This window comes from Myxine glutinosa, chromosome 7 (assembly GCF_964187855.1).
Source record: "Myxine glutinosa chromosome 7, kmMyxGlut1.1, whole genome shotgun sequence".
Lineage (NCBI taxonomy): Eukaryota > Metazoa > Chordata > Myxini > Myxiniformes > Myxinidae > Myxine > Myxine glutinosa.
Genome location: NC_136267.1, coordinates 25,561,067 through 25,584,791, shown reverse-complemented (window position 1 = coordinate 25,584,791; position 23,725 = coordinate 25,561,067). Strand labels below are relative to the sequence as shown.

General features: G+C 46.1%; 1 protein-coding gene across 2 annotated transcripts in view; it reads right to left on the bottom strand.

Moving 5' to 3' along the window:
- Positions 1-23,725, bottom strand: part of LOC137412181 (macrophage mannose receptor 1) — a 234,998-nt gene that overhangs the window by 76,160 nt on the left and 135,113 nt on the right. For both annotated transcript variants that reach the window (XM_068097464.2, XM_068097465.2), the window contains 6 exons: positions 19,604-19,728; positions 17,746-17,830; positions 16,237-16,381; positions 15,877-15,921; positions 9,774-9,937; positions 9,078-9,142 (listed from right to left, as the gene is read on the bottom strand). In XM_068097464.2, coding sequence (XP_067953565.2) covers positions 9,078-9,142; positions 9,774-9,937; positions 15,877-15,921; positions 16,237-16,381; positions 17,746-17,830; positions 19,604-19,728 — 629 coding nt within the window. The remainder of the gene's footprint in view (positions 1-9,077; positions 9,143-9,773; positions 9,938-15,876; positions 15,922-16,236; positions 16,382-17,745; positions 17,831-19,603; positions 19,729-23,725) is intronic.

Here is a 23,725-nt window from a genome sequence, read left to right as displayed (position 1 = left end):
ATCAGTCTTAGCTTATTCACAGACAACGGGCCCGTCACACTCACACAGGGGATTGCAGACGGGTAGATGTTCAGCCAACACATCGACGTGGTCGCCCAGAGACAGCCCCTGTCCGGTTATCCACGGTCCCAGCACGTCCCGTGAAGATGGCAGCAGACGATGGCAGGAACTCATAGCGTGTCTCCCGAACAAGGCAGATAACGAGGTGGAACGGTAAAGGACGGGACTCTCAGCGCGGCTGGCGATTACACAGCCAATTTCCTCACTCGCGCGTCTTAATGCGCCGTATAGCGATCGGCCTAAAACTCAACCGAGCATCACTCATAAAACCGCGTCTTTTGGTTCATGCGCGTCGGGCTTCGCCCGCATATCTGGTACAGTTCTCGGATGCTCACAACTCTTCTTCCACGACCCTCCCAGCTGGTTGGTCAGTGCGCGCGAGTTCTTTGCTCACCAAGTCTTTCGCTGCAAGTCCTATCGGGTTCTTCGTTCATCTGCGAGTCCTTTGCATCGAGTCCTTTTCTCGTGAGTCCTCTCGGGGGTGCAGCGGGTTTTATAGCTACGCCCCCGAACCTTCTCGAACCCCTTCGAACCTTCTCAACACGCCCTCTGACGCAACGCCGCCACCACCACCTCTGAGCCCTGATTGGCGGCTCGTGCTTACCGTCAGCGCTTCTGCCACTCCGCCTTCGGCTCTGCCCCGACCTTCCTAGCCTGCCTCGTGTTAACTCGCCCAAAATGAACCAAAGTTAGCGCAAAGGGGCATGAGGCTTAGGGTAGCTGGAAAGTCGGTAGAAGTCGGGCCTATTCTCCTGGCTCTACTCAACGCAGAACTAACAATGGAAAAGGACTAAGCTCACAAATACTAAGACATAACTATACTATTGCGAGGCTACATGTTGCTTGTGTGACTAACTATAAAACCACCTTTAGAGGCCATTTTTCCCTGCAAGCGGGGGTTGGCCTTTTTCGGGGACCGTGGTTGTTGTTGTTGTTTTTCGGTCCCCTTTTTGAAGCAATGTTTTACGGCCGGATGCCCTTCCTGACGCCAACCCTTTTTGTCGCCTTTTTACGACAAACAGGGAATTACCAGTGAACTGGTACTCAATTTAGCCGACCTCGGAAGGATGACAGGCTGAGTCAACCCCCTATGAGGGGGAAACTAACTGAGCTGAGCTGAGTCAACCCCTTGTGTGACTAACTATGAGGGGGAAATTTTAACCTTTATTAAACTCACTGTACAAACTCAAAACTGCAACAATATATATATATATATATATATTGTTGTGGAAATGGCTCCTATAGTGGGCTTCCTTAGTGACAGGTGTTACACACTTGAGAAAAACTTCAAACTTTCAGGATTTGCACTTAAACATATTTACAAATATTTTATTTTATTTATTTTCGGTATTTATTTTTGGTGCCATCGTGGGTTATTTCTCTCCTTGTACATAAGTTTGTGTGCCCCATCATCCATACTTGTGTTTGTTTACCAGTTGGTTTGTCCAATTTTTTGACATCATCTTGACTACTTTTATTTCTATATTTATTTTTGCAATAAACCCATATTAATTATAAGAGACGTTTTCCTGCTGTTTAACTCCTTCACGTTGCACCGCCAGGTTCGGCTGCTATTTGGGTGATCCTTAAGGGATAGTAGTTGTGAGATTGAAAAAAGTAAATTAAAACACTGCTTCGGAATCTGTGGGGGTCTGCGTTAACTTACACCCCCAGCTCAGAGGGGTCTGTGTTAATGGACACCTCTGACCTGACAATATATAGCGCATGATGTATCCCTGTTGGCTAACCAGCCTTTGGCAACCACTTGACGTCGGCTTGTCAAGAAAGCTTTAGGTAACCCTTTTGAGTATTCCCCTGCATCAAGGTGGTAGCTGCTGGAAGTGTGATACTCGCTTTGTCTGGGCTACCGCAGTCTCCACGTGGATATTATATGAAATGGGGGGACTGAACGGAGGGGGTGAGTGGTATTGTTCTACAATGATAAAACATATGCACAGAAATACCAAAAAATAAAAGCTGATCTTCTGTACTCTTGCCTCATATTTAACTTTTGATCTCAAATCCAAATTTCTTAAATACATAGCAATAGTGCTTTAACCTCAGCATTGCTCAGGTAAAAAAGGAAACTGTAATACTCCCTGCCACCACCAGGTGGTGCTACATGGTACACATTTACATAGAGAATTCATGCTCCCCCATCCCATACCTCCACACCCCTGCGTGAGGCCACGGCAACATAGCCTATGTTACCCCCCACACAAAGTTGCATTTGTACCCCGAGTTTGGAGTTTGTAACTTAAAAGATGTGGCCGTGCATAAAATACAAACAGAGAAAGTGAGAGAAATTTTTCCTTTTACCGGTATATGTATATATGTGTATATTTATGTATATATATTGTTACGTATTACCTCCCCAAACCCCGGTTACGGTGCACCTCAGAGTCTGGAGCGGGAACACAGCAGAAAGATTTGTTATTTTGTGTTTTCTAATAAACCATGGTAAAACCACACCAATGCAATTGTAGAACACAACAAGTAATTGTAGTAAAAACTCTCAAATACACAATAATAACACTATTAAAGATAGTACAATGAGAATATCACGTGCATCAAATGAACAACACATAATATGATGGCACCATCATTCCCCAATGCTCTCAAAGCAATAAACTCACGATACGCCAAACGTGAGTGGAATGTAACATTCCAAAAGTCCATGCACGAATCTCCACGCGGGGTGAAGGTCGAAATTGTGCCGAACGGCAAAACAACAGGCAGGTATTGGCGCAGGTGTGGATGAGGAGTTGCAAGGTGAGAGGCCGATATGGGAATTGAGCCGATAGGTAAACCAACGGCAATCCACACGGTGAGGTCGATATGGAAATCCCAATGGCAAAACAAGATGCACCAAGCGGACAGCCTCTTCGAGGACAAAATGGCGTATAAGCCTGTAATGGAGGTTCTTGCTTGTTCTCTAACAATAACTCACGCTTGGTAATAAAACATGAGACACAGATGTAATTGAAATCACAATATAGGACGATGTCGCGCCTGTCGCGGGCAATCCCTTTCACGGGAAGCCTCAACTCATTCGCGACCAATATAAAAAGTCCGCTCAGCCTCGACGTGACTCACAGCCCTCGCCTCCTCTCTGCCCTTTCCCATCTCTCTTCTTCCTGGTTTCTTTGCAGCATTTTCCTTTTTCCTTCACAAACACTTATTTTCACCATTTACTAAAGTCATCTCCATTTCACACAAAAATCGTAACAACAATATTACCTGAAACTAAAAATCCTACAAGTATATAAAAACAACAAAGGTGGAAGTGATGGATCCGTAACAATATATATTCACAAATAAAACACAGACCCGAATACAAAGGGAAATATAACTGTAAAAATAAATGTGTGTTATTTTGTGGGCACTTAGCTCCGAGCTGCTCTTGAATATCGTCAGGAATCGTCAAAGATCGTCTGAGGCCTCTATGTCTTTGCGCGCAAAAACGCGCCCATTGGCGCGCAATAGGCCTTGACACGTAGCTCGCTCTTCCAGCCACGCTTGTCCACACAATCTCGTTCACCAACACCAACACCACAGCCAGACGATGCAAGGAAGTCTAGAGCCTCGACTGTTCATTGTCAAAAGCCAGGACTCGAGAAACAAAGAAGAATAACGATGTCAGGACACGACCGTTCACCACCAGATCCAGAACCCGAGAGAAAAAATGTCCGCCGTCCTAAATGTTTTGTACGCGAGGCTCTGACGTCATCCCACGACGTTTCCGTGTCCGCTCCTATCAGCAAGTTCCATCTTACCAGTCCTTGTGCCAATCAAGATCCCGGAACAATCACTGCTCTTCTGGGCATGGCTTCACGGACCTTTTGTGCCTCTGTGCTCACCAAGTCGATGTTATCCACGGTAGTGCTCAATGTCCTGTTTCCGGTTGGTTTTTATTTAGTGTGGTTAATGGGAGATTTCTTACAATGTGTGTGCTGCTGGTGTCATAAGGAACAGAGGAAAAAATAACATAGACCATTACAGACAGGGGATGTATTATTAATCCCTCGCTAATTAACATACCCCACCCCTCTCATGGGGACGAAGATACACTTACACAACATCCGGTCTAAATGAATTTCCTAATTACACGGGGTGTCTTCTTTTTCACGACAGTCAGAGCACACTACCTATAGCATTCTACTTGGACTAAGGTATTGCTTACCCCCCACAAACGTTATATATATATATATATATATATATATATATATATATATATATATATATATATATATATTGTGGCGGACACGAAAGCCCACTGGCGTGGTGACATCATTCCGCGCACCAAGTGGGCGGCGGCCATGCCGGAGAGAGAGGCGTGGCCTCAAGATATACATGGGCTGCGCAGCCCGGAGCAGCTCAGTGCTGCAGTTTGAGTACTTTCAATAAAGACTCTTTTATGAACCGCGTTGTCCGCTTGCTCCTTGCGTAAGCATTAGCGCGCGCAGCATCGCGCTTCATATGGTGACCTCGACGTTGGATCTGCCGTAGCGATCCTTCCGAACACGACGCCATTGCAATGGCAAACAACAACGCAATGTCGATTAAACTTCCCGAATTTTGGGAGGCCCAGGCCGAAGTCTGGTTCGTCCAAGCCAAAGCCCAATTTCAGCTTCGGCGCCTCACCGGCGACGACACGCACTACTGCCACGTCGTCGCCACCCACCGGACGGCCACAAGTACGAGGCACTCAAGCGGCTACTCCTAGCCACGTTCGGCCTCACGGACGACGCACGGGCCGACCGCCTCCTGGATCTCCCCGAGCTCGGCGACATGCGCCCGTCGGTCCGAATGGACCATATGCTGTCACTGTTGGGCGACGAAGCCCCCGGTTCTCTATTCCGGGCGCTTTTCCATCGCCAACTTCCAGCGCAGGTTCGCCTCGCGTTGGCCGGGACCGTGCTAACGGAACCCCGAGCATTGGCAGCCGAGGCGGACAGGTACTTCGCGGCTTCGGCTACGCGGGCGAGAGTCGGTGCGGCTGTCACGGACCTCGAGGCTGATGCTGCTGATGATGCTGATCCACAGCATCAGCTTACACAGCATACGCAGCATGCTGATACGCACCTCGTGACCGCCGCCACGCCCCGCCCACCGCCGCGGTGAAAACCGCCAACTCCACCGGCCTGGCGGAGCCAGCCGCACTCCTCCAGCTCCACCACCTGGTGCTGGTTCCACGCCAAGTTCGGCCACGAGGCTCGGCAGTGTCATCCGCCATGCTCCTTCAACAGGTCGGGAAACGCCCGGGCCGGCGCTCAATAGTGGCGATGAGCGCCGGCCGTTCGAGCAGCCTGCTGTTCATAACGGACACCTTATCCAGGCGCCGTTACCTGTGCGACACGGGAGCGCAGGTGAGTGTCGTTCCCGCCGGTACGTCAGACAAGCACTCCGCGAACGGGACGCCCATCCGTACGTACGGAAAACGCTGCCTCTCTCTGCGGTTCGGAGGGCAGGTTTTCCAATGGACGTTCGTCACCGCCGACGTGCCCATGGCACTGCTTGGCGTGGACTTCCTGTGCGCTAATGGGCTCCTGGTCGACGTAAGGCGCAGACGTCTTGTCCAGGCCGAGACGTTCAGCTCGCTCGCTTGTGCGCTGCCCAGCTCGTCGAGCAGCTCAACGAGCGGCTCGCCGAGCGGCTTGTCAAGCGGCTTGCCGAACGGTTCGGTTCCAGCCACGTTGATCTGTACGCTTCCGGCAGCGGACGAATTCACCCGCCTCCTCGCCGGCTTCCCGGCCCTCACGCGGCCCACCTTCTCGGCGGGGGCCATCAAGCACGGGGTGGCCCATCACATCCCCACCGTCGGGCCACCGGTCTACGCCCGGGCACGCCGCCTCAAGCCGACGAAGCTGGCGGTGGCAAAAGCGGGGTTCGCTACCCTGGAGCGACTCGGCATCGTTCGGCGCTCGGAGAGTGCTTGGGCATCACCGCTGCACATCGTGCCGAAGCCCGGCGGGGGATGGCGACCGTGCGGGGACTATCGCCGTCTCAATGACGCCACCACTCCCGACCGCTACCCCGTCCCCCACATTCAGGACTTTTCCGCCCGTTTGGCGGGCATGTCCTTCTTCTCGAAGGTGGACCTCATACGCGGCTACCATCAGGTCCCCGTCAGGCCGGAGGACGTCCCGAAGACGGCGGTCATCACGCCATTCGGACTCTTCGAGTTCCTGTGGATGCCCTTCGGTCTGAAGAATGCGGCTCAGGCGTTCCAGCGACTGATGGACAGCGTCCTGCGCGACTTGGATTTTGTCTACGTCTACCTGGACGATATCCTCGTCGCCAGCGCGTCCCGCGAAGAGCACCTACGCCACCTCCGCACGCTTTTCGAACGCCTGGGCCAGCATGGCCTGATTGTGAACCCCGCAAAGTGCCGGTTCGGCATTGCCGTAATCGATTTTCTGGGGCACCGTGTCACCAGGCACGGAGCCGTCCCCCTGCCGGCCAAGGTGGAGGCAGTGAAGGGGTTTCCGCGCCCCCGCACGATCAGAGGGCTGCAGGAGTTCCTGGGCATGGTGAACCTTTACCATCGGTTCCTGCCCCGTATCGCCCAGCTCCTGCGCCCCCTGCACGAAGCTCTCCGAGGTAAGCCGGGCAAAGGCGACGTTACCTGGACCGAGCAGATGGACACGGCGTTCACGGGCGCGAAGCTCGACTTGGCTAATGCCACCATGCTCGCGCACCCGGCGCCCGATGCACCGATCGCCCTCACCACCGAAGCCTCGGACTACGCGGTGGGCGCGGTGCACGAGCAATGGGTGCGTGGAGCTTGGCAACCGCTGGTGTTCTTTAGCCGGCAGCTTCGCCCGCCCGAATGCCGTTACAGTACCTTCGACAGCGAGTTGCTCGGGCTTCACTTGGCGGTCAGGCACTTCCGCCATCTGCTCGAGGGCCGTGCGTTCACGGCCTTCGTCGACCACAAGCCGCTGATCTTCGCGATGGGCAAGGTCACCGAGCCGTGGTCGGCCCGGCGGCAGCGTCACCTCTCGACCGTGTCCGAGTACACGACGGACATCCGGCACGTCGCGGGGAAGGACAACCCGGTGGCGGATTGCCTTTCCCGGGCCGTCACCCACGCAGTCCACCTCGGCATCGACTATGCCCGGATGGCAGCGGACCAGGCCGCTGACCCCGACGTCCAGGCCTTGCGGACCGCCGTCACGGGCCTCCGCGTCACCGAGGTGCCGTTCGACGGCGCAGGCGCGGCCCTCTTGTGCGACGTCTCCCTCGGGCGGCCTCGCCCCATCGTGCCCGCGGGCTGGCAGCGCCAGGTGTTTGACGCCATCCACGGCCTGTCCCACCCGGGCGCGAGGGCCTCCCAAAGGTTGATCGCCGACAAGTTCGTCTGGCATGGCCTCCGGAAGGCCGTCCGCGGCTGGGCCAGGACGTGCCTCGCGTGCCAGCGCGCCAAGGTGCACCGGCACACCCAGGCCCCGTTGGCCCCATTCACGGTGCCGGAACGCCGGTTTGACCACGTCCACGTGGACCTGGTGGGACCTCTGCCTCCCTCGCGGGGTTTCACCCACGTCCTCACCATGGTGGACCGCACCACCCGGTGGCCGGAGGCCGTGCCCTTGGCGTCGACGACGGCGGCGGACGTCGCGCAGGCTTTCATCGCCGCCTGGGTCGCCCGGTTCGGTGCCCCCTCAGACATCTCATCCGACCGCGGCCCCCAGTTCACCTCGGAGCTCTGGGGGGCGGTTGGGCAGGGGCTCGGGGTCCGGCTGCACCGAACCACGGCCTACCACCCCCAGGCTAACGGCCTGTGTGAGCGATTTCACCGCTCATTGAAGGCCGCGCTCCGGGCCACCCTCCGCGACGGCGGCTGGGTCGATAGGCTCCCCTGGGTCCTGCTGGGCCTCCGGACGGCGCCCAAGGAGGACCTGCACGCATCCGCGGCGGAGTTGGTCTTCGGGCAACCGCTGCGGGTGCCGGGCGAGTTCCTCCCCGACTCCACGGCACCATGGTCCGCGGCACAGCAGCGCTCCGCTCTGCAAGAGACCGCCCAGAGGTTCGCCCCGGTGCTAACGGCATGCCACGGGCACCCACCGACGCACGTCGCCCCGGAGCTTCGCACGGCGGAGTACGTCTTCGTCCGCCACGATGCCCACCAGACACCACTGCGGCCCCCGTACGACGGGCCTTTCCGCGTACTGGAGACCGGGGCGAAGCACTTCACCCTGGACATCGGCGGTACTCCTGACCGCGTTTCTGTAGACCGCCTCAAGCCGGCCCACCTCGACGTGGACCATCCACCGCCAGTGGCCCGACCCCCGCGTCGGGGCCGCCACCCTGCGGGCGGACCCCCGGCACCACCCAGCCCCGCCGCCCCCCGGTCCTGCACCCATCCCAGGGGCAGCCAGAGGCATCCCACCTGGCATCCCTGCACCCCGGATGCCGCCGATCGCCAGGGGGCGCTTCGGCCGGGTCATCCGTTTGCCCCGCAAACTGGCCCTCCAGGTGCGCGGGAATTCTGGGGGGGCGCGTGTGGCGGACACGAAAGCCCACTGGCGTGGTGACATCATTCTGCGCATCAAGTGGGCGGCGGCCACGCCCGAGAGAGTGGCGTGGCCTCAAGATATACATGGGGCGCGCAGCCCGGAGCAGCTCAGTGCTGCAGTTTGAGTACTTTCAATAAAGACTCTTTTATGAACCGCGTTGTCCGCTTGCTCCTTGCGTAAGCATTAGCGCGTGCAGCATCGCGCTTCAATATATACATTATACAGGGTGCTTCAAAAAAAGTTAACACTTATGGGACTGTATTTCTGAGAAGTGTTAACATTTTTTTGAAGCACCCTGTATAATGTATATTTGTCCGTTTTATATTTCTCTCTCTCTCTCTCTCTCTCTCCACGCACGCACGCACGCACGCACACACCCACACACACACACACACACACACACACACACACACACCAGCAATATTCAAAGAAAGTTAAAAAAAATCAAAAGCTTTTCTTTGGATATCACCGCAAAATGATGCTCAGTTTTGACCTTACCAAAAATGTCCATCGAAGTCCAAGTTGAGCCCGATCCAGAAAGCCTTGTGATCAGTAAACATGAACTAAAAAAATATATAAAGAAGCAATGATTAGATTTGCACAGTCCTTTCAGGTAAGCAGCATTTTGATGCTAATTTAAGTAAGATGAGATATCTTTCATGATATTATATTGCATCACATTGAATCAGCCAATTTGTTCCTGAACAATTTGAATTCCATCCTGAACTTTAGTAGATCACGGATGATGAAGGTTGTGCTCAAGTTTCATCGAAAATTGTGTGTAGTTTCCGAGAAGAATGCAAATAACTGTTTTGGGGCAGGTCATACCTGGATCCTTTAGACCCCGATTTTTTTTAGGCCGAGAACAAACTTTGAATCCGAGAACAAACTTTTAGGCCGAGAACAAACTTTAGGCCGAGAACAAACGTGCATCACTGATGATGAAGGTTGTGCTCAAGTTTCATCAAAATAGTGTATGTAGTTTCAGAGAAGAAGTCCCAAGTGTTTACATACAGCCTGAATGACGGACACCACGCGTGTGATGCTAACACCTCCTCTGACCAATTTATGTTCCAGGTGAGCTAACAAGTAGGATCATGTGACTTTAGGCATGCACCAAGTCTCCATACATCATTCAATGCCCCGAGAAGGTGACATCACTTGGTCATTTATGACCGTTTTTCTTTAACAAACCTTTTTCCAAAGAAATCTGCGCTCTGAATCTTGGTGAATGGAAGCCAAGTTTCCTCCTTCCTGCATACATTCCTTCTGTGCCACATGGAATCCTTCTGTTTTGTTCAATCGGAAGAGGTATTCATAGTCGCCGAACAAATACCATTTGTTCTCCGTAATGTTCTCTGGGGGTTCAACAATGGATAGTAGAATTAGGATAGTACTTTAAAATACCCCTTGTAAAGCATCACTTGAAACTGCAACAATTAAATCATTCTCCTACTTTATTTGGAAAAAAAGATTCCATCTTGGAGCACCCTAACATTTCCTGAACCCTCACGATCTTTTCACATGGCTCAAAATCCAACAACAATATTAATACTCATACCATACATTTTGACTCTATGCAACCTTTACAATTAACAACTCACCTCAACAAACTTTACAAAGCGGTAGATAAATAAACTAGAAAGAGCAATCAGACATTGCAGGCCCTTCCTAGGACTGTGGTGCATTTTGTGTGGCAAATAAATGGAAGGATGTCATAAGTGAAAGATCATTGATTGCAAATGAAAGGTTTAAAAAATGGTCTGAAAGGCTGAAAAGGTGTATAAGGTGTAAAGGTCAAAAGGTTGAAAGATGGAGAGGTATAAATGCTGGAAAAGGTCTTATGGGTCTAACAAGGTATAAGGAGTTCAAATGGTGTAATTTATTGACTAAAGGTATCTAAAGGCTCTTAAAACGTCTAAAAAGCTCAAAAGGATCCAAAGCGTCTGAAGGGTATTGAAAGGTGTGAAGGTCTTAGTGTCTGAAAAATGGTCTAAACTCTAAAGGGTAGAAAGGTGTTCAAGTACATACAATAATTAAATTGGTCAAGTACTGTATATAATTAAATTAAAAAATTTTTTTTTTTTAAGGGTCATATAAAAAAATTCCGGAAGTTTACCATCTTTGTGCAGTTTCTTCTACACCACCTTATTTAACATGTCCAAATACTACAAAACTGAAGGTTTTTGGAAGCAGCAAGAAGGCCATTTGTGTTTTACAGTGTTCAAGTAAATAATTAAATTGAAATAAAATTAACATTTAAAAAAAATTGTATAAAAACATGAATTCCTGAAGCTTACCGCCATTGATGCAGTTTCTTAAACACCACCTTATTTAACATGTCCAAGTACGACTGCAAAACTGAAGGTTTTTGGAAGCAGCAAGAAGGGCATTTGTGTTTTACAGTGTTCAAGTATATAATTATATTGAAATAAAAAAAAGATTTTAAAAATCGTATAAAAAATGATTGACGGAAGTTTACCGCTGTTGACGCAGTATCTTTTACACCACCCTATGTAACAACTTACATTAGTTATCTGTGTCTGTTATTTGTGTCCTCTATGACGTCCTCAAAAAACAGTAAGTTTCCTGTTTGGAATGATTTTAAATTTTGTTTGACTGTCAGATCCAGACTGAAAATAAATTGCACCTGTGTCCGAAGGAAGTGGTTCAGTTTGGAATTTTTAATATAAAATACGTAAAGCCTAGAAACGAATGAAACCCATTAGAATTACCCTTTAGTACCATTTAGAATTAAACACGGTGGGTTATAAAGGTTCTTCTTCTTCTTCTTCTTTGACGGACGGATGGAAGGACATAGTCAAATATTGAAGCGGCTTCACAGCTTATTTATCTCAGTCCTCCATGCGCATGTACAATCAGGATGAATTCAGTCAAAGTACTGCGAAACTACGTTTGTTTTCCCATTCGTTTTCAAAATATTACATTCAATTTAAATTAATTCGTTGTTCCTTGATCATAAACTGACATTTGTGGAAGGACATACAGAAGTGAACCAATTGCTTCACCCCACCTTTTGCTACGCGTGCCGGGGTAATTAGATCGAGATCTGGGGATTGTGGTGGCAATGGAAAATGTCAAATTTTTCCAATAGCTTTCATTTCCAAGATTTCACAACATGCCATTGTCAATTAGCTTCTGGAATCCTTGCAACAGCATTGTTATATTACCATGGTTCCACAAAGCTGTGCAGCACTGAGACCGTCATCCCCGAATGGCACAAATAATATTCTGTGCAAACTGGATCAAGTATCATTACCCTGCACTCGTGAAGCGAAAATAGGGGTTAAGCAATCGGGTGCTTGCATATGTATGGCGTACGTATGTGCGCGTCTGCATTCATAAAAATTCATTTTCTCGGCAACCGTTTTTCGGTCTGATCTCGCTTCGGTCCAATTGACATGAAATTTTACCATAGGAGTGCCTCCGCCTGTACAATTGTTTTTATTCATAATTACGACGTGCTTGGTCACATGGTATGGACGCCATCTTGGAAAAAGGTTACGCCTCTATATCTCCGAAACCATTCAATGGAAAAAATTGAAACATGGCTCATTGTCAAGTACTCCCCATGGTGAATAAGATATTTTAATGATGACGTCACCGGTGCCTTCATTATGACATCATAATTCGACAAGTTCAGCGCTTGATCTGATCTGTATTAAAAAAAAATTCCCTACAACTGTTAGTCCACTGGAGACAAAATTTTCACCATAGGAGCGCCCCCTCCTGTAGAATATTTTAATGATAATTATGACGTCATAGTTCACGACGTGGTTCAGGGGCCATTAAAAAAACGAAAAAACGTTGCATCTCTATATCTCTGAAACCGCTCCAAGGAAAAAAATGAAACGTGGCTCATTGTAAAGAACTCTGCATGGGGAATAAGTGTTGTTAACGATAACGTCATTGGTGCCTTAATTATGACGTCATAATTCGACAAGAACAACGCTTAATCTGATCAGTTTGAAATTTCTTGAGTAAAATTAGAGAATATAAATTTATGATGTCATCACTCACGTGGTCTGGCAGGCATATTGGATCAAAGAAAAATCCCTTCAAAAATAGAAGAGTTGGCTCGCACCAAGTTGACTGTGCGGAGTAGGTATTCTATGAATACCATCTAGTTTACTCTCCTTATACTTACCGATTATGTATTACGTGATCATCTGACTTGCTATTGAATGATTGAAATCTTATCTAACAGATCGTACTTTTTACATGGTCTCATCCTCATGGAAGAGCTGCAAAAACAAATTACGCATTTAAATGCAGGCAACCGCATGAGACGACACTGGACTTCAGACGAACACAGCCGCTGAGCTTGGGAAAAGTGACAAAAACTTCCGGGATTGAGATCTGGGTACCGGAAACACCATATTGATGACATCACTTTTCTCTCCGCAGTCAGCGGGGCAATTAAAGAAAGATTTCCTCCTCCCCATGGATGCCAACCTTGGGGTTTTGTCCGTGGTCTATGCTTCAAATGCTGACCGTCAAACAATGAAGCAGCATGTACCATTTTAAAAGTCTTTGGAAGGAATGAGGTTCGAGCTGCCAAGATTCAGAGTGGATGTTCTGACCATTACGACACTCCTCTCCCCATCTTGTCTTCCGCTCCCTCTTTTTGTATGTTTTGTTTGTCTGGTTGATTTGTTTGTGGAATAAATGTTAGCTCTTTCACGAGCCTCGATTCAGTATAAAAAGAAAAAAGAAAAAAAAAAAAGCCCAGAAGGCCATTTGGGGGCACAATATTAAAACGGCCCTCAGGGTGGCGATATATTAAAGATGGGCTGAATTCAGACTCAGACGGACGCATGCACGAATTATCAAAATATCGAATAAAAAATATTTGGAACTTTGTCGTTTTTCTTATCTTTTATTCATTACCTCCACCACCAAAGGTGGATGGAAGTGTTATGTTTATGTTATGTTTATGTTAAAATGTTGTTTTTTTTTGCAAGTATGTTGATCGCTCCGGTTTGTTTGTTTGCGTGTGTGTGTGTGTATGTGTGTGTGTGTGTGCGTGTTTGTCTGTCCGCTCACTTATACTTGCCTGCAGGTCGCAATTTTAAACCGATCTTCACGAAACCTCACCAAATGGTAGAGTTCGTGGTCCGACAAAATCCTATATATTTTTACGGTCAACATCGGCCAAAGTTAAACCACTTTTTTTTCAAATTTCTAAAATCCTCAATTTTCATCCGATTGGCTTGAAATTTGAATCGGATTTACATATCGGCTAAGTAAATTCAACCACCAACTATTTTTGAGATCAGCAAGGGCCAAAAGGTCAACATAGGCCAAAGGACAACCACTTTTTTTAAAATTTCTAAAATCCTCAATTTTCATCCGATTCACTTGAAATTTGAATGGGATTTACATATCATCTAACTGAATTCAACCACCAACTATTTTTGAGACCAGCATACGCTAAAAGGTCAACATAGGCCAAAGGGCAACAACAATTTCAAATTTCTAATATCCTCAATTTTCATCCGATTGACTTGAAAATTGAATAGGATTTACATATCAGTTAACTAAATTCAACCAACAACTATTTTGAGGTCAACATAGGTCACAAGGTCAACATAGGCCAAAGGTCAACCAATTTTTTTTCTAATTACTAAAATCCTCAATTTTCATCCGATTGACTTGAAATTTGAAAAGGATTTACATATCGGCTAAGTAAATTCAACCACCAACTATTTTTGAGATCAGCAAGGCCCAAAAGGTCAACATAGGCCAAATTTCTAAAATTTTCAATTTTCATCCGATTAACTTTTTTTTTTTTTTTGTATACAAGATCGAGGCTCGTGAAAGAGCGAACATTTATCACACAGAAAGACAAACTGACAAACCGACACATAACCGACAAACCGACACATAAAACAAATAACATCGGGAGCGGTAGACAAGATGGGGAGAGAGGGGGAAGGACACAAACACAACATTTGAGAGCAGGAACCGAGAGACATGGAGACATCGAGAGATCTGTGGGAGGGAGAGGGCTTTGGGGGGAGGCATGGGAAAGGGGGTGGGAGAGGCATAAAACATATGGACACTGCCAGGACTACCAGGAAAGAAGTTGGAATTACAAACAAGGTGGATCTGGGGTGAATTAGTGGGGGTAGAAAAGATCAAGGTTTTGGATGGGGGGAGATAAGAGATGGTGGTGAACAGCTGTTTTAAAGACCTGGAGGGAGGAGTGGGATTGAAGAGAGTGTGGGAGTTTGTTCCAGAGGCGGGAGAAAAGAGGAATGAAGGAGTGAAGGTGAGCAGAGAGCCGAGATTTCGGCAGTTTAACCATCAGAGGCTTGCTGGCAGATCTTGTGCGACCTGTAGGAATATTTGGGGGACAGAGCACAGAGAGAGCTGGGGGAGCAAGGCCGGAAAGGAGTCGGTAGAAGACAGAAAGACCACCTACCTGCCTGCGGTGAGTGAGTGAAAGGCCCTCAGAGATAGCTTCATCGCGGGAGATTCCAATGATTCTTAAACTTAAACTTTGAAGAGGTTTGTCTGTCAGGTCACTGAATTCAACCACTAATTATTTTTGAGGTCAAAAGGATGCTCTACTGAGTGCCATTCTACTTTGTTCTGTTTTGCGAAGTGTCGCTCTATGAGTGATTTTTCATCCGTTTGTTTGTGAACAAAATATCTCAAAAGGTTGTGGACGGATTCGGACGAAATTTGGCAGAGATGTAGCGTATGTGACAAGGACAAAATGATTAGATTTTAGTGAAGATCTGGATTCGGATCCGGCTACTAGAATTTTTAAAGTGATTCTTCACCTTTGGGAGATAGGGCCAAAAAACGATACATAGCGTTTTTTGCGATACATATCTCAAAACGTTATGGATGGATTTGGACGAATTTGTTGGACAGGTTGTGTGTGTGACAAGGAAGAATCTATTCGATTTTGGTGAAGAGCTGAACATGGATTCGGATATGAGAATTTTTTTTTTTAAAGTGATTCTTCACCATTGAGTGATATGGCCAACAAGGCGGAGGTATGCTCTCTACTGAGTGCCGTTCAATTCCTTCCTGTTTTTAGTGTTTCTGCTCATTTCTCTTTGTCTCTCTCTCTCTCTCTCTCTTCCCTGATCATTTATCCCTTTGGTGGTTGTGCCCAATTGCTGCCCCTCTACCCCCACTGTCAATTTAACCTTGACTTTCCATGATCCTCTCTCTTGTAGAGAGATTATTCTACCCATTTCATTCCTTGACCCACTTTACCACAGTAACAACAGCTTACAATAATACAACATTCATGTACCTGCTGATGTGTGATTCAACTCCATTATAGGTTTGATTGATAAACCTGTGGGAAGCACAACACAAAAAATTAGATGATACGTTCCATTAGAGAAGAACAGAAGAGTAAGCATTCAGTACATGCAGCCAAGCTGTAGGTACAAGCAACAAAGGAAATTGCGTTTCCAAATTCCCCCTCCTACTTTCCTTGGGCCTTTCTTTTCAAATTAAACATAAAATTGCAACAACCCACCCTCACCCTTCCTCCGCCTCCCCTCCACACCCCCCAACACAGCCTATCCTAATTTTTATTTGTAGAAATATGTAAATGGTTTCTAAGTTTACATGAGTGGTGATAAGTTTTGTGAGTGTTGCAGAATACCTTTCCGTATACCACAGATCCAGGGATGAGCGGTCTCACAGTCAAAGTCATCCAATCTACCACGATAGTACGGCAGAAGTCCACCGCAATATTCAGAGTTCTGCACGTTGTCTGGCTTGTTGTAGGACCATAGATTTGTATTAAACTGCAGGTTATCACAGAAAATGGTTAAATTTTAAAATACTGTGGTCTGAAAATCGTGGTAGGAAAAAACTCTTGTGGACGAGTAGCGTGGCACAAGCTTCCGGATAGTTGTACAAATATTTAGACGAGAACTCAAAGGAAGATCAGATATGAGAAGATGGAGAAGGGTGCAGATAAGAAATTGTCAAACAATTCATGGCAAGCTATATCGGATGTCTGCAGATAAAATTACTGACCAAAAAAATTATATAAATACTTGACATAAGTAACACGAAGAAAAAGATCAAATGTCACAGGCCCCGCCGTGGTTTTAGTAATTTTGCTGTGTGGAGTTAAAGGCCCTCAGTCGGCGATTTTTGGTCAGATGACAAAACAAAATCTTCTGCATTTGTATACTCATGTATTGTCTCTGCGCCAAGTTTGAAGAAAATGTCTGAGAAATGGATGGGGACACGTTAAAGTAACAAAATGGCCGCCAGTCGGCCATTTTGGCTCTGATCTCGAAAAAATGACGTGCATATATAACCCATCATTAATTATCTGTGTGCCAAAGTTGAACTAGATTGGGAAATGCATTTCCGAGAAATTGTTGAGGACGTGTTCAACATTGGGGTTTCTTTTACAACTAAAATGGCTGCCAGTCAGCAATCAAGAAAATGATGTGCATATGTACACCGTCATGTATTGTTGTTGTGCCAAGTACAAATAAAATCGGTCCATATATCTCCGAGATATGGTCGAGGATGTACGGATACACGGACGCACGGACGAGACCAAACCCACAAGCCCCCATTTCGGACTAGGTCCAACGGGGGCTAATAATTGTTTAAAGATAATACTGTGTACAATTATGTTGTTTTCTGGATAAGGGGATACCAGATTCAAGGTTGCCTGGAATCACTGAATATATTACTCGTGGTTCCACATCTGGAAGTCACCAGTGAATTGAAGTGTCTCTCTTGATTGGATGACATGATCGAGCTCAGAGATAGCTCGAGCCTTTGACCTGTTGGTCTGAGGTTGTTTCCTGGCCTCACCATGAACTGTCACTGATGCTTTGGAGGTGTGGTGTTACCTTACGGCTTACTCAATGAGTGTGTCATCTGTCAGATGGCAGATTAAGTGAAGTTCTTGTTTGCCAGCACTTATTCTAGTGTCTTTTGGAAAGGGTTTGTCTATATGTTATGCAACACACAAGAATGTGGGTGGGTGGTTAACCCAGCATTACAGGGCATAGAAGTGAGGGGGTGGTGGGTGTCTAAAATTGCTGAAAAATACATTATGCAATATCTGGACATTCTACAAAAAATAAAAATTAAACTATGAAATGTAATGATCAGTGGATTTTAGAAGTTGCGGACGTACCTCGGATCCATCAGACCAAACCCAGTTTTTGTCCTTGTCATTATCAATCAAACCGACCCATGTAATGTGCTTGATAGACTTGACACTGTTTAGAAAAGGAGAGAAAATGAGAAATGTAGTCAATTCAAAATTAAAATAACAAAAATCAGAACGCTAAACAAAATTAAATAATATTTATAGTTAGTATATTCTCTCAATAACCAACTTTGAGCAACCATATCATTATTTCCACTCTATTTCTGTATAAACCGCTGAGAAATCCACATTTAGCTTCCTGATATCACCGATATCTCTCCATTGAGGATACTGTTGCAGCTCTGGACATTGTATGTTTAACAGAAACTTTATTTTCGAAGGGTCTTCGATTCCTCCGTGTCTCTTCCTTCCTATTCGCCTTTACTATTACCTTTACCTTTACCTTTACCTTTACTATCCGCCTTTCCATTTTGACAGGCACCTGCCCCGTTCTGGAGATGGTGTTGCTGTCTATGTCAACATATCTACATTCCCCATTGGCCACACTACCCATTAATAGTCCACTAGAACACCTTTGGCTTCTTATATATCTCTCCGCAACCACTTAGTCTGGGAAAACTTTCACAAAAGCCTACTTTCTCTCCAGCACCAGTTTATCCCATCCTGTCTGTGGCTTACCTATCTATCCTTCCTGGTACACCAAATCCAATGGGGGAGGTGGTTGGGGTCAAGCAGTCTGCTTTCTCAATATGGAAAGCTTACTCACCTGAGGGCAACTTCAGGTCACTTTGTACAGTTCGCAATAAGTGTGTGTCAATCCTGAGGCAAGCCAGAAAACATAATCTTGCAAATATCAATGCTGAACTATCCAGTTAGTCTCCTTCCTAAAAGTCACAGTACCATCTGGTCAAGTACAGTATATCTGTGGTGTATGCTCCTTGTATTTTCCATCCCTCACCTCAAATGGCATCTCTGCAGACTGCCTGGGATAGCGCAGAATGTCCCAACTCAGCAAAAGCGGTCCTAAATCTCAAAGAAAAGTCAGGACCATCTCTCCATGGGCATATCTCAGGCATTCAACAGTCTACCATTCTACATTGTTTGCCAAGCTCTCTGCCAGTGGCATACAAGGCAACCTTCATTGTTGGATCCTATCGGTCTCTCTCTCTCACTGCAAGCCAGGATCCCATGGGTCTCTCCTGCATTCTGTGGAATCTCCTATGATGAGGTCAAAAGTACAAAGTTTGTTTTTTATCACTTTGCAAGCAGGTCGGTGGCTTTTTCTTTTTAACGCCTCTTCTCCGGTTTAGCTTCATCTTCTCTCTCAACCGTCTTACCCTCCAAAGCAAATCCGTTCTCTTGGTGATCCCCTTATAGTTAAACTTCCAAAATCCAAGCTGAATGCACATCTCAACTCTTATGATCCCCACTTTTCCCCTCTGTGGAACCACCTTCCAGAAGCTGTTCGATGCCACTCTTCCCTCCAGAGCTTCAAGCAGGCAGTGCACTGCCACCGTTAATCATCCCCTATCCTTACGACCAATTTTTATTGCAACCATTAATCCTTCCTAAACCGATCCTCTTACCCACACATTGCAGGGGTTCCACACCTCCTCTTTTTTTTCATTTTTCCTCTTTCTTCCTGTTCGTTTTACCTGTTGTTGTTCCTCCTGCTCATGTTGTTCCTATTTGGTTTTCCTCTTTTCTCTCTGTCCTTGATTATTGTGTCCAACTGTTGCCCCATTGCCCCACTGTCAGGTCATACCCTCTGTCACCTTGCTCTTCCATAAGCTTAGATTGTGTAAATAAACAACAATACAACTACGATATCTTAGTATATTCATAAAAGCAAAAATATTGAACTAAAAATGTGAGAACTTGCATATTCATGCCGAGCAGGCGTGCCTCCATGGGTGTCTGAACACTCGCCAACTCTGCACCTTGTGCAAGACAGTGCTTTCGTGCTTCAAACCATGTGCGCCACAGCAACCTTTCAGGTGCGTTCACCTGGTAGGAATGGATGTTAATAATTCACCATAGAAACCACAATGTCAGTTTGTGTGTTTGTACAGATATCTGTTCCCCTTCATAAGGTAAGGGTAGGTTTTGAAGGCTGATCTTTTTTTATACAAATGTTTGTTCACTATGGTCTATTTTGAGGATAAAACAAACTCGAAAAACATTTTCCATAAAAGAGTAATTATGTCTCTTCTATTGGAATTGGAGACAGTGGCTTGCAAATCGAGCCTCAAGGGCGGTGTACAGAAGCATTTTTAAAAATAACAATAAATATAAAATCACTCATAGAGCGACACTTGGCAAAACAGAACAAAGTAGAATGGCACTCAGTAGAGCATCCTTTTGACCTCAAAAATAATTAGTGATTGAATTCAGTGACCTGATATGCAAATCGTCTTCAAAGTTTAAGTTAATCGGATGAAAATTGAATTTTTTTGAAATTTGGCCTATGTTGACCTTTTGGCCATTGCTAATCTCAAAAATAGTTGGTGGTTGAATTTACTTAGCCAATATGTAAAGCATATTCAAATTTCAAGTCAATCGGATGAAAATTTAGGATTTTAGAAATTTGAAAAAAAGTGGTTGACCTTTTGACCTCAAAAATGTGTAGGATTTTGTCGGACCACGAACGCTACCATTTGGTGAAGTTTCGTGAAGATCGATTTAAAAGTGTGACATGTAGGCAAGTATAAGTGAGCAGACAGACACACAAACACACACACAACCCAGAGTAATCAACATACTTGTCAAAAAAAATAAATTGCCAAGTAACAAGGTGCAGGAAGGTGAAATTCGCTGCACATGATGTGCAACGCACGCAGAGTAAAACGAGTGTTCATTTATGTCTGTAGGATGTCTAGTAAATAAATAATATATAAGAACACCTGATAGGCCAAGGCTTCAGACTTTGGCACACTCACATGGCTGCACCATCGAATAAACTGTTCCAACCCATCATATTTGACAGGCTTTTTACTAGTCTGGAAAAAAAATAAACTCTGGAAAAACTTGTTTAACTTATTTCTTGGAGATGACAACCCATGCTTAGGCCATCTTTTTAAAAAGTTGGGAGCATGAGATAAAATGAAAAAACAAAAAGGGAGGATTAATGTATGGTAAGCGATGCAGAAGTATCAGGAGAGAGGGAAAGATGGTTGGAGGGATATAGAAGTATGGAAAGGGAAGAGATGTATGGAACATGGAAGTGGGGTGCATCAAAATTCTGACATATCTACATTTAAGCCTATTAATAATAGATTACCCTTGTTTTATCTATAAGGCCAGTGACTAGAGAAGCAGTGGAGGATACCCTTGTTATTCGGCTTTAATGGCCACAATTATTGATGCACACCCATTGATGAATAATCCTGCATGAGAAACACTGGGGTGACATTTTATAGGTGGTCGGGAATCAAACCCACCTTACCCCCAAGCAGTCTTGAGAAAAATTATATGGGAAGGTTATTTTTAACTCGTTTTGCGTTTCAAATTTTTAACTCTTGCCCGACTCGTCCCTTATTTACCAACCGATATCTCTGAAACCCGCCACAGCCCTTATACTCGATGGTCCGCAGGATCGCTCAGTCTTAGATTTTTCGATTTCCGATTTGAAGAAACCTCCCGGGAGGAGGGGAGTCGCCCACAATCAGTAGGGATCTGAACTACAACCTCAAGTCCTCAAGAGATGATAATTAATCAGCCCACTAGAGGCTTCTCTTCACTCGAGATGCCAAGCTGTCTCCGTTAGTGCTTCCGAAAGTTGCACAGGATAGGAATGGTTGAGGAAATCTGATCATGAATGTCAACAGAAGTGAGCCACTGGTGATAATAACGATTGCTATAAAAATTTTTAATTGTACTTCCGGTAGTTGTGCGGACCAGCCACTCTTAGTTTCTACACTGCCCAAGCGCAAGTACATTAAATTTTCTCCAAATTGCCCTCAGGAAATTTGACATATCTGAGGATTTACATATCTCAGATAAAACTTACCTGAGTATCAAGCAATGCTAGCAACTATTAGGGATGGGATTATGCATCAAATAAAGATCACCGTTGGGCCGCAACAGGCCGTCACCGTTGGTGTCAGGGGAACTATCACACATCACACTTTAAATTTTGCCCGGGAATAATTACATATCAGGCCCCAAGATACAAGTTACAAACAATCCATTATATGTGGTCAGACAAACAGACAGACACCAATTGAGTATTTTAGTATAATAATCGAATATGTAGGAGAATAGTCCAACATGGACATCTTTATACGATAGACATAAACGATTAGTTGCAAGTGTAAACACAATTCCTGGTAAAATCCAAAGCACTTACAAATTTAAAAGGACGTGTATTATATGAGTATCAAAAAAGAGGTTTCATGAGCGATGAAAATGGAGGTTGGAAAAAGGCTTTGATAAAGCATAGAAAAAGGGATGGAAGAGAGGTTTATGGGTAATTTAAGGACATTTAAGTGAAGATGTGCATGAGATGGGCAAGAGAAAATTGGAGGTGGAAGGTAAATACAGGGTGTACCCGCTTAACGTTGTTTCATTATACCGTTGTTTCATTATAACGTCGATACTAATTAGATACCAAGGAGTATAGGGGTGGTGCCTCATCATCTGGCACATTATCTCAGATCCTCTTCTCTGCCAATTCATGACTGGAGCCATATATAGCACAGGGTTCTTGAATGTCATTCTGAGGCCAGGTCTCAAAAAGTTGTGGACGGATTGGGACGAAACTTGGTGGACAAGTTGGGTATGTGACATGGAAGAATTGAATCCGTTTTGGTGAACATTGTAATCTGGATCTGGAACAAAAATATTTTTTTAATTTTTCAAGTGATTCTTCACCATTGAGAGATAGGGCCAAAAGCCATATATAGCATGATATTTCAAAAACTTTTGGACGGATTGGGATGAAACTTTTGGGTCTCACTATCTGCCATGATCTTTCTTGGGAAAACCACATTTCCAAGCTGGCCTCCAAAGCCAGTCGCCGACTGGGCATCCTCCGTCGTGCGAAGTCCTTCCTAGGCACACCTGAGCTCCTCACCACATACATGGCTTTCATCCGCAGCTCAATGGAATACTGTTCTCCCCTATGGGCCGGCGCTCCTGCCTCACACCTAGCTCGTCTTCACGCTGTTGAAACCAAAGCATTCAGAATCATTGGAATCTCCCGCGATGAAGCTAACTCCGAGGGCCTTTCACTCACTCACCGCAGGCAGGTTGGTGGTCTTTCTGTCTTCTACCGACTCCTCTCCGGCCTTGCTCCCCCAGCTCTCTCTGGGCTCTGTCCCCCAAATATTCCTACAGGTCGCACAAGATCTGCCAGCAACCCTCTTATGGTTAAACTGCCGAAATCTCGGCTCTCTGCTCACCTTCACTCTTTCATTCCTCTTTTCTCCCGCCTCTGGAACAAACTCCCCCACTCCCTTCAATCCCACTCCTCCCTCCAGGTCTTTAAAACAGCTGTTCACCACCATCTCTTATCTTCCTCCATCCAAAACCTCGATCTTTTATACCCCCACTAATTCACCCCAGATCCACCTTGTTTGAAATTCCAACTTCTTTCCTGGAAGTCCTGGCAGTGTCCATATGTTTTATACCTCCACTTCCCATGCCTCCCCCCCAAAGCCCTCTCCCTCCCACAGATCTCTCGAAGATCTCTCGATGTCTCCATGTCTCTCGGTCCCTGCTCTCAATTTTTTAATTTTTTAATTTATTTTTTTTGAAAACTGAATCGAGGCTCGTGAAAGAGCTAACATTTATTTCACAAACAAATCAACCAGACAAACAAAATATACAAAAAGAGGGAGCGGAAGACAAGATGGGGAGAGAAGGGGAAGCACACAACCACAACATTTGAGAGCAGGGAGAAGTGTGGGAGGGAGAGGGCTTGGGGGCAGGAGGCGTGGGAAGGGGGGGGGGGGGGGGTGGGAGAAGTATAAAACACAAGGGGACCGAAATTAGCGGGGGTAGA